Source organism: Dasypus novemcinctus, chromosome 6 (assembly GCF_030445035.2).
Source record: "Dasypus novemcinctus isolate mDasNov1 chromosome 6, mDasNov1.1.hap2, whole genome shotgun sequence".
NCBI classification, from domain to species: Eukaryota; Metazoa; Chordata; class Mammalia; order Cingulata; family Dasypodidae; genus Dasypus; species Dasypus novemcinctus.
The window spans coordinates 80,631,790-80,648,870 of NC_080678.1; the positions used below are offsets into that span (position 1 = coordinate 80,631,790).

Here is a 17,081-nt window from a genome sequence, read left to right on the forward strand (position 1 = left end):
TGCCTGGCCAGGCTGCAAGGACCTCGGTGTCAGAATTCCTGGCAGGCTGACACCTGCGTCCCCCACGGCGCCAAGCCCAGGGCCTGGCCAGTGGACGGGGCCCGGGGGCTTGCAGAGGAGGAGAATGGGAGGGAGGACGGGAGTGAACCAGCAGACTGACAAACGCCCGAGAGAAGCGTGGGGTTGGGGTTTTCCGAGGGATTCCCCGGCCCAGTGGGAGGGGCAAAGGGCCGCGGTGGAGGCCCAGGCCAGGCGACCACAGGGGCTGGGGGCCTCAGCCTTCAGAACCATGCATGCCTCCATGTGCCCAGCAAGGGCCAGGACCCCCTTCTCGGGGGGCGTTTAGGCTGGCTGGGGAGACCCAGGTAACACGCAGGAAGCAAGTGGAGAAGAGCTCAGTACAGAACAGTGCACCTGCCATTGGGGCTGGAGGGGCCAGCTAGGGAGGTCAGGATGGCCTTCCTGGAGGAGGAGGACTGGCGTGAGACCTGGGCAGACGGGAGGGGGAGAATGAGAGGGGAAAGACGAGGAGGAAGGAATGAGCCTGGTGATCTGGGGAACCCAAGGAGGTCCCAGGTCCCTAGAGAAGGGCAGCATGAAAGGAGGGTGGTGGGGCTACAGAGGCCTCCGTCTGAAAAGCTCTCGTCATTTATGTATGGGTTTTGCCGTTATCTGTGCACCAGCACTTTATTTTTTCTATTTTTATTTTTTTAAGATTTCTTTCCTTCCTCCCTTCCTCCCTTCCTCCCTTCCTCCCTTCCTTCCTTCTTTCTTTCTCTCTCTTCCCTTCCCCACCTGCCCCCCCCCCAGTTGTCTGATCTCTGTGTCCATTCACTGTGTGTTCCTCAGTGTCCGCCTGTATTCTTGTCAGCAGCACCCAGAATCTGTGTTTCTTTTTGTTGCATCATCTTGCTGCGTCAGCTCTCCGTGTGTGCAGCACCACTCCTGGGCGGGCTGCACTTTTTTTTCACTGGGCTGCTGTCTTTGCGAGGCACACTCCTTGCGTGTGGGGCTCCCATATGCGGGGGGCACCCCTGCGTGGCAGGGCACTTCTTGCACGCATCAGCACTGCGCATGGGCCAGCTCCACACGGGTCAAGGAGACCCGGGGTTTGAACCATGGACCTCCCATGTGGTAGATGGACACCCTATCCGTTGGGCCAAATCCACTTCCCATTAAATATGTATTTTTAAATTTTAGTAAGTATTTAAAATAAGAGCTTATTTTAATTGAATTGTGTTCTAACTTACATTATCATAAAAGCAAACTTTCTATCACCTCCATAAATAGAAAATTTTGATAATTGCCTTAAATAGAAAATGACTATGAAATTAAGTACAAGGAAAACGAAAACAAGGTTATTGAATCCTGGCTGGATGCTGCTCTTTCGGGAAGGCTTTGAGGCTGAAGCCTGTTCCCTCTGTTAGAAAGAAACTAGTGTTAGAGAGAAGTTAAGGACAGCCCTTTCTCCTGGCATCAGTCAGGGAGGTGGGAAGGAGCTGGAAGAGGGCAGGGCTCTCTGGCGGGTGACACGGCCCGCAGGGTCTGGGCCCTCCACTCCTGCTGTCCCTGTGCTCTTTCCACCGCTGCTTGAGCCAGCGTCCATTTGAACTGGCCCGCTGGTCTTAATGCCCAGATGCAGAGGCCCCGGCCGGCCCCAGCCCACGTCCACCTGCCCTGGGCCCGGCCCGCCCCTGACTGCCTCTCTCCCCTGCAGGGAACACCAACAGCATCTTTGCCCTGGACTACATCAGCGGAGCGCTGACCCTCAACGGGCTGCTGGACCGGGAGAACCCCCTCTACAGCCACGGCTTCATCTTGACCGTGAAGGTGAGACTCAGGGGCTGGAGGGGGCTGGGGCCACTGGGCCCCCTGCCACGATGCCAGCGCCCAGCAGCGTCCGAGGCCCCCCGCCGGGTGGCGGCTTCAGGGGGGCATCACTTCTGCTCCCCGCTGCGCTGATTCCTGGGCCTCAAGCCCAGGGCACCTGTCAAGAAGGGACTGACGTGTGCCAAGCATGGGCCATGCCAGGGGCCTTGCTGGGCACTTGCACCTGTCACCAGCATCCCCCTAGGACTGGCACTGAGGTGGGAGACCCTTCTATGGGCGTGGAGAGATCGCTGGCCCAGCCTGGCTCTTAATTGCTCTCCTTGACCTTGCGAGGGCCTGGGGTGCGGATGAAGTTTTTGTCGTCCCCCCTCCCCCCCAGCCTGCTGGCTCCTCTCCACTTCTGCTGTGTCTGTGGTTGGCTGTGGATGGCTCCCAGTGTCAAGGCCATGGGACCCAGTGGGAGAGAGCTGCTGGCTGGTCCCAGCCTGCCACCAGCTCACTGTGGGACCCTGAGCTCAGTGTGTCCTTTATATAAAATGTGAGCATGGGGGGTGGCGGATGTAGCTCAGTGTTTGAGCATCTGCTTTCCATGTGCAAGGTCCTGGGTTCAATCCCTGGTACCTCCTAAAAATAAAAATTCTGTAACCTGAAAAAAAAAATGTGAGTGTGGGTTCCCACACTGGACTGTGAATCTGGATGCCCTGGGGAGCTGGTGAAAGATGCTCGTTCCTGGGCCTCTTGCCCACAGATCCTTGTTCAGAAGGTTGGGGAGAGGCCTGGGAATGGGCTTTCTGCCCTAGGACTCTGGTGCAGCCAAAGACTGGGCACCCAGAGGCCCGAGTCTCTCTATTCCCTAGTCTAACCCACAGCACCCAGTGCTGTGCTCGGTCCATAGCAGATGCTCAATGTGGCCTTGACTTTCTTTGCCTCAATTTTTAACTCCGTCAAACTGAATAAAGATTTTCCCTTTGCCCCTAGATGAGCCCCCAAATCTATCTGGTCCTCCTACCCCACCTCATCCCTATGTCGGATCTAGAATCTTACTGCCCGAGTTTGAAACCTACGTTGGCTGTGTGACCTTGCACTAGTTACTCAGCCTTTCCGAACCTCCATTTCCGCATCAGTAAAAGGGGGTGCTGATGATAGAACCTCCCGCCTGGGGTTGTGGGGAGGATTAGATGGGATGATTCACATATAGCGCAGCACCTGGCATTGAGAAAGCCCTTGGTAAACGATAGCTGTTGTCACAACTGTGGCCTCTGTCCGCAGGGCACGGAGCTGAACGACGACCGCACGCCGTCTGATGCCACGGTCACGACGACCTTCAACATCCTTGTGATCGACATCAATGACAACGCCCCGGAGTTCAACAGCTCTGAGTACAGCGTGGCCATCACCGAGCTGGCGCAGGTCGGCTTTGCTCTCCCCCTCTTCATCCAGGTGGTGGATAAGGACGAGGTGAGTCGCCGGCACGGCCCGGTCAGAGCCGCAGCCCTGCCAGGCTGTGCAGCCTGGGGCGGGGTGCAGGTGACTCCGGGCTTTCAGGTCCTCGGCTACAAAAGAGAAGCAAACCTTGCTGCCCCCCCCCGCCCCCCGCCGTGTTCTGAGAAGTAGGCTGTCAAATTCAGTGGCTTCCCATCTTTTGGGCCACTCCCCTACACCTTGCGAAAAAACATTTGAGCGCACACCTCCAGTGTATGTATTTATTTACTTAGAAATTAGATACATGGCCATCATACACAAATAGTAGCTATATTAGATGACATACACAAAAAATAAAAATCTTCAGAGGTGGAAATAAACCGTAAGTGTATTCCCCTGCAGCCTCATGGATCGTCTCGGGCCCCCTTGGGCTGAGGGACACAGGTTTGGAGGCTCCGGTGTAAATGACGTCCTTGCCAGAACGTCTTATTCCTGCTTCCAGTTGTCATAAAGACCTCGCCTTTTCCAGACAAGGCGCCCCAGGGACTTAAGAGCTTTTGAGAGGATTCCAGGCTGTAAGAAGCCTCCAAAGGGCTCGGGGGCACCTGCCTCTCTGTGGACAGGACCCAGCCTTGAAGGGATATGGCTCCCAGTGAGGGAGCAATCAATGGGACAGAAGGAGGGCGGAGGCACCTGGGCGGGCAGCAGCCCTCCCGTGCCCCCCTGCTGCCGTCGTCGGGTGGGGGCCAGGGCTGGACGGGGCAGGCTGCCAGCCCTACAGGACCACCGGCCTCCCGCCGCTGCGCCCAGCTCCTCCCCGGGCCCCATCTCCCTGTCCGTCAGCGGCCACTGTCACTAACAGGACTTCTGTTTATTACCGCTGCTGCCCCAGCCGGCTCGGCTCCGGGATCCCATTAAATTTTCCAGCCCGAGGTGCTTCTCTTCAATTACTCCCCGCGTGGGGCTCCCGCCGTGGCCTTGCTCCAAGCCCTTCTCCTCCGCTCCTCCTGCCCGCTTAGCAAACTGCCGCACGAGCCTGTATCAGCCCTGCCTTCCGCAGCCTCTCCCCGTCCCCCGTCAGCACCCCCCGCCCGGCTGCGGTCCCCCCAGGTTCAGGGCCGCGTGCGCAAACCAGCCCCACAGCGTGTGTGCGTGTGCCCGCTCCAGTGTGTGCTCGTGTGTGTGTCTGCACACGCATGCCTCCATCTGCTAAGTTCCCCGTACATACTTGTCTGAGATGACGGATTTATTGAGCACCTACTGTTTACAACGTGCCGTATCTGGCCTCCTGGAGGAATCCAAGGTGTGTAATCGGTGGTCTGGATTTGCTGGTAGTGGCAGATGACCCCAGGTCCAACAGTGCGTCAGTACAACCGCCGTACGTGCATTGCAAAACACACCCAGAGGGTAGAGAAACAATAAGTATAAAAACAAGTTCTAGGGTTTTCTCACACCCCAGCGGCTCATCTTGTATCCCCTCTGGAGAGCAGGCTCCCTCTTTTTAGAGGCAACTGTGTACGTGACAACCTTGGGGAAAAGTCCCATTGTTGGTTTCAGGCCCGTAATGCCGCCGAGGCCAAGGCAAGCGCCGACTGCGGAGCACCGGCCGCTGCATGGGCCCGGAGGCTCCCGGCGCTCAGAGGAGGAGGGACAGCCGGGGAGCGGAAGGGGCGCTAGGGCCGAGCCCCGGGGTGGCAGGGAGCACCGGAAGGCCGGCTGGCTGCGCACTGGCCCACACAGAGGCCGAGACCCAGAAACCGGCGGCTGGACTGACGCGGGCTTGGTGCGGGAAGGAGGACTGGGCACAGGCCTCGGGGCCTCAAATGCCAGGCCGAGGCAATGGGCTTGAGGCTGGAGGCAGCTCGGGCGGTGGCTGCCAGCACAAGCCCTGGCATAGACGCGGCCTGTGTGTCAGTCCGGCCTTACCCTTGACTAGCTCCACGACCTTGGGTGAGTCACTGAGCCTCCCTTTACCCATCTGTTTAAACAAGGAAGAAAAAGAATTTAAGTTCGGTTTTTAGGGCACTAACAAATCTGCCCTGAAATTCCAGTCCTTTCCTACGACAAAGGTTTATCTCGCCCTCAGGCTGTTCGGCCCGCTGGGGGGTCAGCAGGGACACCCCGCCTGTGTAGCCGCTCAGGGGTGCAATGTGGCATTTCCTCCGTCGCTGGAGACGGGAAGAGGCGCCAGAGGGCTGAGCGCCAGTCCCATCTGTGCTCCATACCAGAGGCGACGCTGCCTTCCGCCCACGGCCCATGGGCCCCAACCAGTTGTGTGCCCCCACCTCACTCCCAAAGGCTGGGAAAGGTGGGCGAGCAGCCAAATAATTGTCCCTGCCACAAAGGAGGTCAACAGGGCTATGGAGAGATGGAGGTAAGGGCTTAGCGGGGTGCCTGCCACACGTAAGTGTCAGCCGTCGTTCTGGGCCACGCAGCAGAAGCTCCCTGACCGGGGCTGGTTCATCCAGAGCAGGCCCAGCACCCCAGGTGAGCCCCAGTGTCCTCGCCAGGCCAGGCTTGGGGGTTTCACGGTGGCCTGAGCCCTTCGGTCCCATCTCAGGCCCTGTGCGGGAAGCCCTGTCTCCAGTGTCCCCAGAAACGCTGGGAGTGTGAGCTCAGCCGGCCTCCGCGGGGCTGCCCGGGCAGGCGGAGCCCAGCACGGCCGCCGTGCCAGCCCCCCTGGCACCCCCAGGCCAACCCCCGCCCTCCCGTGCTGCTTCCAGGGAGCTGGCCAGTGCCTCTGACCGCGGGCCAGCCTCCTCGCCACGGGACGGGGCAGAGGCCAAGGCACTTGAGTGGCCTAAGCGATCAAAACGACCAGGATCTGGGAGAAATCAGGAACCTCAAGAAGAGATGAGGCAGCCACTGTAAAAGAGATCTTTTTACATGCCAGTTCTTGCGGTTCCCCTTTTAAGAGGAGAATCTGTGCCGGGATTTCTGTCAGAGTCGAAGGGGCCTCTGGATTGGCTAGATGTGGCAGGTGACGCGTTCAGCGAGGAAATGTGCAGGAGGGCAGCGCTAGGAGAGCGCCAGCCCCCTTACGACGGGCTCTGTAGGCGGCTTCTCCCTCGCTCGCGCCGTCCTTGTGATTTTACAGTTATTCCTGTGATTGTTTCATTGTCTGTCATCCGACCAGACTGAACAATCCAAAGGCAGGGACATGTTTGTTTAATTTTGTTTTTAAAAATATGTTTTATTCATTGAAGTAGATCATTCATACATGAACATACATAAACAATAAGTGTATAGTAAAAGTTGTGAACTTGCAAAATAAGCAAAATAAGCATGCGTAACTCGTACATCACCTTAACACCAACGGCTTGCATATTCGTGAAACATTTGTTATAAGTTATGAAAGAGCAGCATCAAAATATTACTACTAACTATAGTCCATATCCTACATTAGGTGTATTTTCCCCCAACCCGCTCTATTTTTTTAATATTTTTATTAGAAAGGCTAACTTACAAAACAATCATGCACATGTGTAGAATTCCCATACAACACCCCTTCACCAACACACCACAGCATGGTGGAATATTTGTTACGATTATGAGATAATATCAACAGACTATTACCACCAACCATGGTCCATAGCATACATTTGGCACACTTTTTCCATACCCCCCATTATCTACACAGTACAGCTTTGGCATTGATGCAAGAACATTAGAGTATGGCTGTTAACCACAGGCCATAGGTCACACCAGTTTTGTTTTGTTGGTTGGTTTTTCTGTTGTTGTTACTGTTTGGGAGGTACTGAGAATTGAATCCAAGACCTCATACATTTTTTTCATTTGTTTTTTTAGGAGGTACTGGGGATCAAACCTGGGACCTCATACATGGGAAGCAGGCGCTCAACCACTTTGAGCTGCACCTGCTCCCAACACATTTGTTTTGACTCACCGGTGTAACCCAGGGCCTCATACACTGCCTAGAACATGGGAGCCACTCCAAAAATATTGGTTGAATTAATGCATGATTAAGTGATTATAGTAGTCATAGCTGGGCAGATGTGACCTATCATCTAGGAATGAGGTGGTGTAGAGCTTTAAAAAAAAGAGAGAGAGAGAAGTTGTGGGTTTATAGAACAATCATGTATAAAATAGGATGCTCAGATACCACCCTATTATTAACACCTTGCACTGCTGAAGCATATATATATATTTTTAAAGATTTATTCATTTTTTATTTCTCTCCCCTTCCCCCTCCCCCCCGTCGTCAGCTTTCTGTGTCCATTCACTGTGTGTTCTTCTGTATCCACTTGCATTTTTGTCAGTAGCACAGGGAATCTGTGTCTCTTTTTGTTGCATCATTTGCCACATCAGCTCTCCGTGTGTGCGGCACCACTCCTGGGCAGGCTGCACTTTTTTTTTTTTTTTTTTTTAAAGATTTATTTATTTATTTTATTTCCCCCCCCTCCCCCGGTTGTCTGTTCTTGGTGTCTATTTGTTGCGTCTTGTTTCTTTGTCGGCTTCTGTTGTCGTCAGCGGCACGGGAAGTGTGGGCGGCGCCATTCCTGGGCAGGCTGCACTTTCTTTTCACGCTGGGCGGCTCTCCTCACGGGCGCACTCCTTGCGCGTGGGGCTCCCGCACGCGGGGGACACCCTTGCATGGCACGGCACTCCTTGCGCGCATCAGCGCTGCGCATGGCCAGCTCCACACGGGTCAAGAAGGCCCGGGGTTTGAACCGCGGACCTCCCATATGGTAGACGGACACCCTAACCACTGGGCCAAAGTCCGTTTCCCTGCACTTTTTTTTAATCACGCAGGGCGGCTCTCCTTGCCGGCGCACTCCTTGTACGTAGAGCTCCCCTACACAGGAGCCCTGAGTGGCACGGCACTCCTTGCACGCATCAGTACTGCGCATGGGTCAGTTTGAACCCTAGACCTCCCATATGTTTGGCGACACTCTAACAGTTGAGCCAAATCTGCTTCCCAAGCATATTTTTATAATTGTACTATTAACTGTAGTCTGTAGTTTAACTTAGGGTACACTGTGTTGTGCAGGTCCATGGATTTTTTTTAAAATTTATTCTAGTAACATATATACAACCACAAATTTACCCTTTTGACCACATTCGAATATATAATACGGTGCTGTTAATTACATTCACAATGTTGTGCTACCATCCCCACCATTGTTACCAAAAGTTTACCATTAATCCAAATAGGAACTCAACATTTTAAGTCTTAACTCCCATTCCTTACCCACATCCTGCCCCCTGGTAACCTATATTCTAGATACTGACCCTATGGGTTTGCTTATTCTAATTATTTCATATTGGTGAGAACATACAGTATTTGTCCTTTTGTGTCTGGCTTATTTCACTCCACATGTCTTCAAGATTCATCCGTGTTGTCGCATGTGTCAGAACTTCATTCCTTTTTACAGTTGAATAATATTCCATTGTGTATATACCCCACTTTTTGTTTATCCGTTCATCAGTTGTTGGGTACTTGGATTGCTTCCATCTTTGGTCAATCGTGAATAATGCTGCTATGAACACTGGTGTGCAAATAGATATTTGAGTCTCTGCTTTCAGTTCTTTGGGGTATATACATAGCAGTGGCATTGTCAGGTCATATGGTAATTCTGTATTTAACTCTCTGAGGAGCTGCCAAACTGTCTTCCACAGTGGCTGCACCACTTCACATTCCCACCAGCAGTGAATGACTGTTCCCTATTTCTCCTCAGCTCTCCAACACTTGAAATTTTCCATTTTTTAAATAATAGCCTTTCTCGTGGGTGCAAAATGGTATCTCAATGTGGCTTCCATTTGCATTTCCCTAGTGACTAATGACAATAAGCATCTTTTCATGGGTTTTTGGATCATTTATATATCTTCTTTAGAGAAATGTCTGTTCAAGTCTTTTACCCATTTTTAAATTGGGTCATTTTTCTTTTTGTTGTTGACTTGAAGGATTACTTTATTTGTTGTAGATATTGGATATAAGGATTCCAAATAGTTTCTCCCATTGTGTAGGTTGTCATTTTATTTTCATGATAAAGTCCTTCAAGGCACAAATTTTTTTATTTTGATGAGGTCCCATTCACGTATTTTTTCTTTTGTTGCTTGTGCTTTGGGTATAAATTCTAAGAAACCATTGCCTAACATAAGGTCCTGAAAATGCTTCCCTATGTTTTCTTCTAGGAGTTTCATAGTTCTGCTTGTATATTTAGGTCTTGATCCATTTTGAACTGATTTTTATAAATGATACGAGGTGGGGTCCTCCTTCATTCTTTTACAAATGGAGATCCTGTTTTCCCAGCACCATTTGTTGAAGGGACTGTTCTTTTCCAGTTGAGTGATCTTTGCTTCCTTGTCCAAAATCAGTTGGCCATAAATGTGAGGGCTGATTTCTGAGCTCTCAACTCGATTCCGTTGGTCTCTAAGTCTGTCCTTGTACCAGTACCATGCTGTTTAGATTACTGTGGCTTTGTAATAAATTCTAAGATCAGGAAGTATGAGTCCTCCAACTTTGATCTTTTATCAGATGGCTTTGGCGATTTGGGGCCAATATATAAATATGATGATTGGCTTTTCCAAACATCATATAAATATGATGACTGGCCAAAAAGTTTGCTGGAATTTTGATTGGGATTGCATTGAATCTGTAAATTGTTTTCAGCTTAACGATATTCAGTCTCCCAATCCATGAACACAGAATGTCTTTCCATTTATTTAGGTCTTCTTTGCTTCCTTTTAGCAATGTTTTATAGTTTTCTGGGTAAATGTCCTTTACATCCATGGTTAGATTTATTCCTAGATACTTGATTCTTTTAGTTGCCATTGTAAGTGGAATTTTTAAAATTTCTTCTTTCAGTTGTTCATTACTGGTGTATAAAAACACTGCTGATTTTGGAGTGTTGATCTTATACCCTGCCACATTGCTGAATTCATTTATTAGCTCTAGGAGCTTTGTTTTGGATTTTTCAGGAGTTTCTGTATATGAGATCCTGTCATTTGTAAATAGGGAAAGTTTTACTACTTCCTTTCCAATTTTGGATGCCTTTTATTTATGTTTTTTTGTGTGTGTGGTTTTGCCTAATTGCTCTGGCAAGAGCTTCCAGTACAATGTTGAGTAACAGTGGTGACTGTGGGTGTCCTTGTCTTGTCCTGACCTTAGAGGGAAAGATTTCAGCCTTTCACTGTTAACTATGATATTAGCTGTGCGTTTTCCATATATGCCCTTTATCATATTGTGGAAGTTTCCTTCTATTCCTAGTTTTCTTAAGGTTTTATCAAGAAGGGGTGCTGGATTTTGTCAAATACCTTTTCTGCATTAATTAGAGGATCATGTGTTGTGCTTTTTTTTCTTTCATTCTTTTAATGTGTTGTATTACCTTAATTGATTTTCTTATGTTGAACCAACCTTGCATACCTGGGCTATGTCTCCCTTGATCATGGAGTATAATTCTTACAATGTGCTTTTGGATTCAGCTTGCTAATATTTTGTTGAGTATTTTTGCATCTATATTTATAAAAGATATTGGTCTGCAATTTTCTTGTAATTACCTTTATCTAGTTTTGGTAGGAGGGGTAAGAGGGTGATGTTGGCCTTATAGGAAGAATTAGAGAGTGTTCCCTCCTCTTCAATTTTTTGAAAGAGTTTGAGCAGGGTTGGTATTAATTCTTCTTGGAATGTTTGGTAAAAATCCCATCCTGGGCTTTTCCTGGTTGGGAGATTTTGATTACTGAGTCAATCTCTTTAATAGTTATTGGTTTGTTGCGATCTATTAATATTTCTTCTTGAGTCACTGTAGGTAGTTCGTGCATTCCTAGGAATTTGTCCATTTCTTCTGGTTTATCTAATTTTTTGGCATACAGCGTTTCATAGTATTTCAGTAGGGTTGGTAGTAATTTCCCCCTTTCCATTTCTGATTTTAGTGGTTTGGGTCCTCTTTTTTTCTTCTAGCCAAAGTTTTTGTCAATTTTATTAACCTTTTCAAAGACTTAGCTTTTGGGTTTTATTGATTCCCTCGATTGCTTTTTATTCTCTGTTTCATTTATCTCTGCTCTAATGTTTGCTCTTTCCTTCATTCTGATCACTTTGGGTTTAGTTTGCTCTTCTTTTTCTAATTCTTCTAGTTTTAAGGTTAGGTCTCCGATTTCAAATCTTTCTTCTTTTTTAATGTAAGCATGTACAGCTATAAATTTACCTCTTGTACTCTCTTTCCTGTGTCCCATAAGTTTTGGTATGTTATATTTTTACTATTATTCATCTCAAGATAATCCTAATTTCCCTTGTCATTTCCTCTTTAACCCTTTGGTTATTCAGAGTATGTTGTTTACCTTGTACATATTTGTGAATATTTCATTTCTCCCTCTGTTATTGATTTCTAGCTTTATTCCATTGGGATCAGAGAAGATACATTGTATGATTTCAATATGCTTACATTTATTGAGACTGGTTTTGGGACCTAAAATATGGTCTATCCTGGAGAATGATCCTTGTGCACTCCAGAAGAATGTGTATTCCATTGTTTTTGGTGAATTGTTCTATTTATGTCTGTTAGGTCTAGTCGGTTTAGATTAATGTTCAAATCTTGTATTTCCTTATTGATCCTCTATCTAAATGTTCTATCCATTATTTAAGGTGGTGCGTTAAAGTCTCTTACTATTAATGTAGAACTGTCAATTTCTCCCTTCAAATCTGTCAGTATTTGCTTCAGATATTTTGCGGCTTTACTGTTAGGTGCACACATATTTATTATTTGTACATCACCTTGTTGAATTGACCCTTTATCAGTATATAATGACTGATTTTGTCCCTCATAATTGTTTTTTTTTTTACTTATATTATTTTATCTGATATTAGTAAAGCTACCCCAGCTCTCTTTTGGTTACTACTTGCACGGCATGTTTTTTCTATCCTTTCACTTTTCAATCTACTTAGGTCTTTGAATTTAAGGTGAGTCTCTTACTAAGAGCATACAGCTGGGTAATGCTTTTTTTATCCATTCTGCTCATCTCCACCTTTTGACTGGAGAGTTTAACCCATTAACATTTAAAATCACTACTGATAATGCAGGACTTTCTTCTGCCATTTTGCTATTCGTCTTTGTAAGTCTTCTACCTTTTTTGTCCCTCAATTCTTCCATTAATGCCTATTTTCATATTTATTTGATTTTTTTTTAAGATTTATTTATTTATTTATTTAATTCCCCCCCTTCCCCAGTTGTCTGTTCTCGGTGTCTATTTGCTGCGTCTTGTTTCTTTGTCCGCTTCTGTTGTCGTCAACGACATGGGAAGTGTGGGTGGCTTGATTTTTATATTGTATCATATTAAGTCTCTTCTTATGTTTAACTGTATATGTTTTCCATATATTTTCCCTGTGGTTACCATGGAGTTAAAATTTAATATCCTAAGTATATAACAATCATATTTATTTGATACCATCTTGACTATAATAGCATGCACATACACTCTTCCTGTACTCCTCCATCTCTCCACCTTTTTTGTACTTGTTGATCTCTCCACCTTTTTTGTACTTGTTGCAAATTTTATCTTTGCACATTGTATGTCCAGGACCATAGATTTAACATTAATTCTTTTTTAAACGATTGATTTATTTATTTCCCACCCCACCCCACCGCATTGTCTGCTCTCTGTGTCCATTCACTGTGTGTTCTTCTGTGTCTGCTTGTCTTCTCTTTAGGTGGCACCTGGAACCAATCCTGGGACCTCCTGGAGTGGGAGAGAGGGACTCATTCTCTTGTGCCACCTCAGCTCCCTGGTCTGCTGTGTCTCCTATTGTCTCTCCTCTGTGTCTCTTTTTTTGCATCATCTTGCTGCTCCAGCACTCTGCTTGGGCCAGTTCACTGCGTGGGCCAGCTCACCTTCACCAGGAGGCCCCAGGAATCAAGCCCTGGACCTCCCATATGGTAGATGGGAGCCCAATCACTTAAGCCACATCCTCTTCCCAACATTACTTTTTATACATTTGCATTTTAGCACCTGTAGGAAGTAAGAAGTAGAGTTACATACCAAAAATCACAATACAATAGTACTGGCATTTATAATTACCCAAACGGTTACTTTACTAGTGATCTTTACTTCTTTACACCTCTTAGAGCCACTGAACTACCATCTAGTGTCCTTTTTTTTTCAGTCTGAAGAGCTCCCTTTAGCACTGATTGTAGCTCAGAACTAGTGGTGATGAACTACCTCAGCTTTTGCTTACCTGGGACTGTCTTAAACGCATCCTCGTTTTATAAAGAAAGTCTCCCCATATATAAAATTCTTGGTTGGCATTTGTTTTCTTTCAATACTTTTTACTTCAACCAGGCCTCCTTGCCTCCATGGTTTCTGATGTGAAATTGGCACTTAATCTAATTTTGACTTCCTTGTATATAACATGTTGCTTTTCTCCTGCAGTTTTCATAACTCTCCTTTTCCTTTGCATTTGACATTTTGCATTTCATGTTTGATGTTCTCCAGACTTCTTGGATGTGCATATTTCATGTCTTCTGCTATGTTTGGGAAGTTTCCTGTCATTGTTTCTTTGAATATCCCTTGTACCCCTTTCTCTCTCTCTTCTCCTCCTGGGACCCCCGTGTTGTTTATATTGATATGTTTAGTGTCCCAGAGGTCTCTTAGGCTGTTTCATAATTCTTTTTTCTTTCTGCTCCTCAGCCTGACTCACTTCAATTGTCTTGTCTTTGAGTTCACTGACTCTTTCTTCTGCCAGCCCCAATATGCTGTTGAAACCCTCCTGGGAATTTTTCGTTTCAGTGACTGTGGTCTTCAACTCCAATAGTTCCATTTGTTTTTTTTTTTTAATTTCTATCTCATTATTAAGATTCTCATATTGCTCATTTATTGTTTTCCTGATATCCTTTAGTTCTTTCTCTGTATTTTCCTTCTGTGTCCTATATCCTTCTGTATCTCCTTAAGCATGTTGCAGATCATTGTTTTAAAAGTCTTTGTCTGGTATGTCCACAGTCTGGCCTTCTTCACTGATGTTTTCTGGATTTTATCCTCCTCCTTTGGATGAGCCATCATTTCCTCTTTCTTTGTTTTTCTTGTTATCTTTTCTTCTACACTGTACATTTTGATATTTTAAAAAGTTAACTCTGGGATTTATTTCCTGAGATGCCTGGGTTTTTGTTTTTGTTTTTAGTTTGTAACCAGCTGGGGATATGACAACCCTCCTATCAGAAAGGTCTTCCCAAAGCAAATACAAAGTGCAGGGTCCTCCCTTTCTTTTCTGGGCCTGTATCTTACCCTGAGTTTGTGCTTGCAAATCTTAAGAGGTCCCCTGTTTACAAAGAGTTTGAATGTCCCCTCTACTTCCCAGGAGATAGACCTTCTCTCTCTCTCCTGCATATTCCACTGCTGGACTTAAAGCAGCTAAGCCTTTGCCCAGGACCTCTGCCTCAATTGTTTCTTATACTGCTTCCATCAGCTCAAGCTGCTTTTGCCTAGAAGGCAAATTCTGGGAGGAGCCTAGTTTCCCAAGTCAGTCTTTCCCAGCTGGAGCAAGGCCAGGGAGTGCAGGCCAGTTCCCAGCTGCCTGGGAGCGGGGATGAGGGAAGGTCCAGGAAGGATGCCAGGAGTTCCCTCCACAGCTCCCCAAAGCTGCTTCTTGACCTGCCCAGCAATGCTGCCCTTCACCTGTCCTCCACAACCCTCAGGAAACCTAGTGAATCTGGGTCTCTTTCACTGCCACCTTTGTCCAGGGCAGGTTGGAGCCACCCTCAGAGCCAGGCCCCCAGTGATATGAGGTCACTAATCAAAAGCCACAATCAGCAATTGGCCCATGCCCACCCCAAGTCTTGGGTAAGTGGAATTTTATGTCCCTTCCTGGCACCAACAATCTATGCCTGGGACCAGAGCCCCCTGTAGTCTGCTGCAGGAGGTGGGTATGGGTGCCAGTGACCACCAACAGAGAGAGCAACTTATCAGTGTTTACCTTAATTCACCTTCTCCTCTTCCCAGTGCTCCACTGGACTCCAGGGTTTTGACCCAGACAGTCCCTGCCTGTTTAACAGTTGTTTTAGTGCAGGGCCTGAGTCTCCCTGCCCTACCATCTTCTCACATCCTCAGCCTAGAACTTTATCTTTTAAGATTTCTTTTTTTAGCATTTTTTTCTTATATTTTTAAGGGAGATTCAGGATACATAAATGTCACATCAGAAATACAGGGGAGGCCTAGGATTTCCAGCAAGCTGGGTCCTCAGTGCCCTGTGCCGCAGACCAGTTCTGGGTCTGTGCAGGAAGGATGACCTCGGGGGTCCTGGCGGGGCAGTAAAGGGTGCAGCTGGCAGACAAGGAGGAGAAGGAAGCAGTTACCTATCAGTAGGAGCTCTGTGGCGGTCATTTCTCACAAGGAGGCTGAAATAATCCAAGGACCAGATCACGTTTGCCATCCCCTTCGGGTCTCCAACTGCTCTTCGGCCTTCTGCTGAATCTCAGGCACTGCTAGACCATTCAGGGCAAAGAGTGGGGCCTGAAAGAGGCCCTCTGTGTCGCCGAGGCCTCCATTTGCATTGTCATCTGGCTGAATAATTTCTTCTCCTTTGTCCGGCTATGGAAAACTCTCAGAGGTCGGCATGGAAGGGATAGGACTGAGCGGAAACCAACATCAGCCTTTGTACAGTGTGACAGTTGAGATGCAAATAGATGGTTATGATGCAAATCGCCACCAAAAAAGCTCAAAGCAGAGGCCCCAGAAGTCACTCTTGGAGAGGCAGAGCTCATCAGAGTTTCAAATTAGAGGCTGTGGCAGCCTGTTCCCGTGGCCCAGTGCTGTGCCTTTCCCTGCCTCTCCCTCTGGGGTCTGAAAAGCCACAGGAAATGACCCGCATGCTCACCCGCTTGGATTCCCAGGAGCGCCTTCCCCGCCCCCTTGCCCTCCACCGTATCATTTGTGTTTTCTCCTATTTGATCACCTTTCCTCTCCTGACCCTACCTGCGCTCCCCCAGCCCCTACCTCTTTAATCGCCTCTGCAGCTGATCCACCACAGCACCATCATGCTTTCCCTTCTGCTTGGGCAGGTTGTTGGGAAGGTTGGAATTTTCTGTTCAATTGTTCTGTAAACCACTCTTCCACGTAAATGCAAGTGGGTCTCCAGTGTGTGTTCTGGATCCTGCGCCTAAAGGCTCACACTGCTGGGAGGGAAGGAGGGCAGGGAGCGGCTGGCCAAGACGGCCCCTGCTTCTGGCGGCTTCCCCAGTACCAGAGCGGGGTCTCCATCAGCCCTTCCAGCTGACCCAGACAACTGAACACTGACAGTTCTCCTCTCCCCCTCAGGACAATTCATCTGTGTACACCATACTTTCCTCTCAGGCATTGGAAATGTTGGATCCACTTGGCTCCTGTCTCACTTCTGACCCCCAGCTTCCCAGGATTTATTTACTGCCGTCTTCAGAATAGTTTTTGCTGAGGAGAGGGGTTGGAATGGGGCAAGGGTCCCGATATCCCCTAGAAAGCCCTCTCTTGCCCGTTTCTGGTGGCTTCTGGGAACTGGAATCGTTTCAGAGAGGCCTTCAGACCTCGCTCGTGTGCAGGCCTCCTGGCCTTTCCAAGGGGCTGACTCGAACCTTCCACAGGCGCGGGGCGCATTCATTCACTCGCTCGGGCATCACTGTGCACCTGCTTGGTGCTGGCCCCGAGCTTGGTCCCAGGGAGACAGGACCGCAGACGAGGGCCCTGCCCTCAGAGAGTGTCTGTTTCCTTCCAGCGGGGAAGCAGAACAATCGGCATCAGCATCGTTTCCAGTGGCCATGCAGGTTAAGAAAATAAACAGAGTGCTGGGAGGGCGGGGGCGCTGATTTAGGTGGCAGGAGGAGACGTGGGGGCCGAGGCTCAGTGGTGGGGAGGGG

The 17,081-nt window shown here is 48.2% G+C and overlaps 1 protein-coding gene across 1 annotated transcript in view; it reads left to right on the forward strand.

Annotated features, from left to right (window-relative positions):
• CDH23 (cadherin related 23) overlaps positions 1–17,081 on the forward strand; it is a 438,368-nt gene that overhangs the window by 227,119 nt on the left and 194,168 nt on the right. Inside the window, exons 10-11 of the mRNA XM_058298988.2 lie at positions 1,718–1,830; positions 3,100–3,288. Of these exons, the coding sequence (XP_058154971.1) occupies positions 1,718–1,830; positions 3,100–3,288 (302 nt within the window). The remainder of the gene's footprint in view (positions 1–1,717; positions 1,831–3,099; positions 3,289–17,081) is intronic.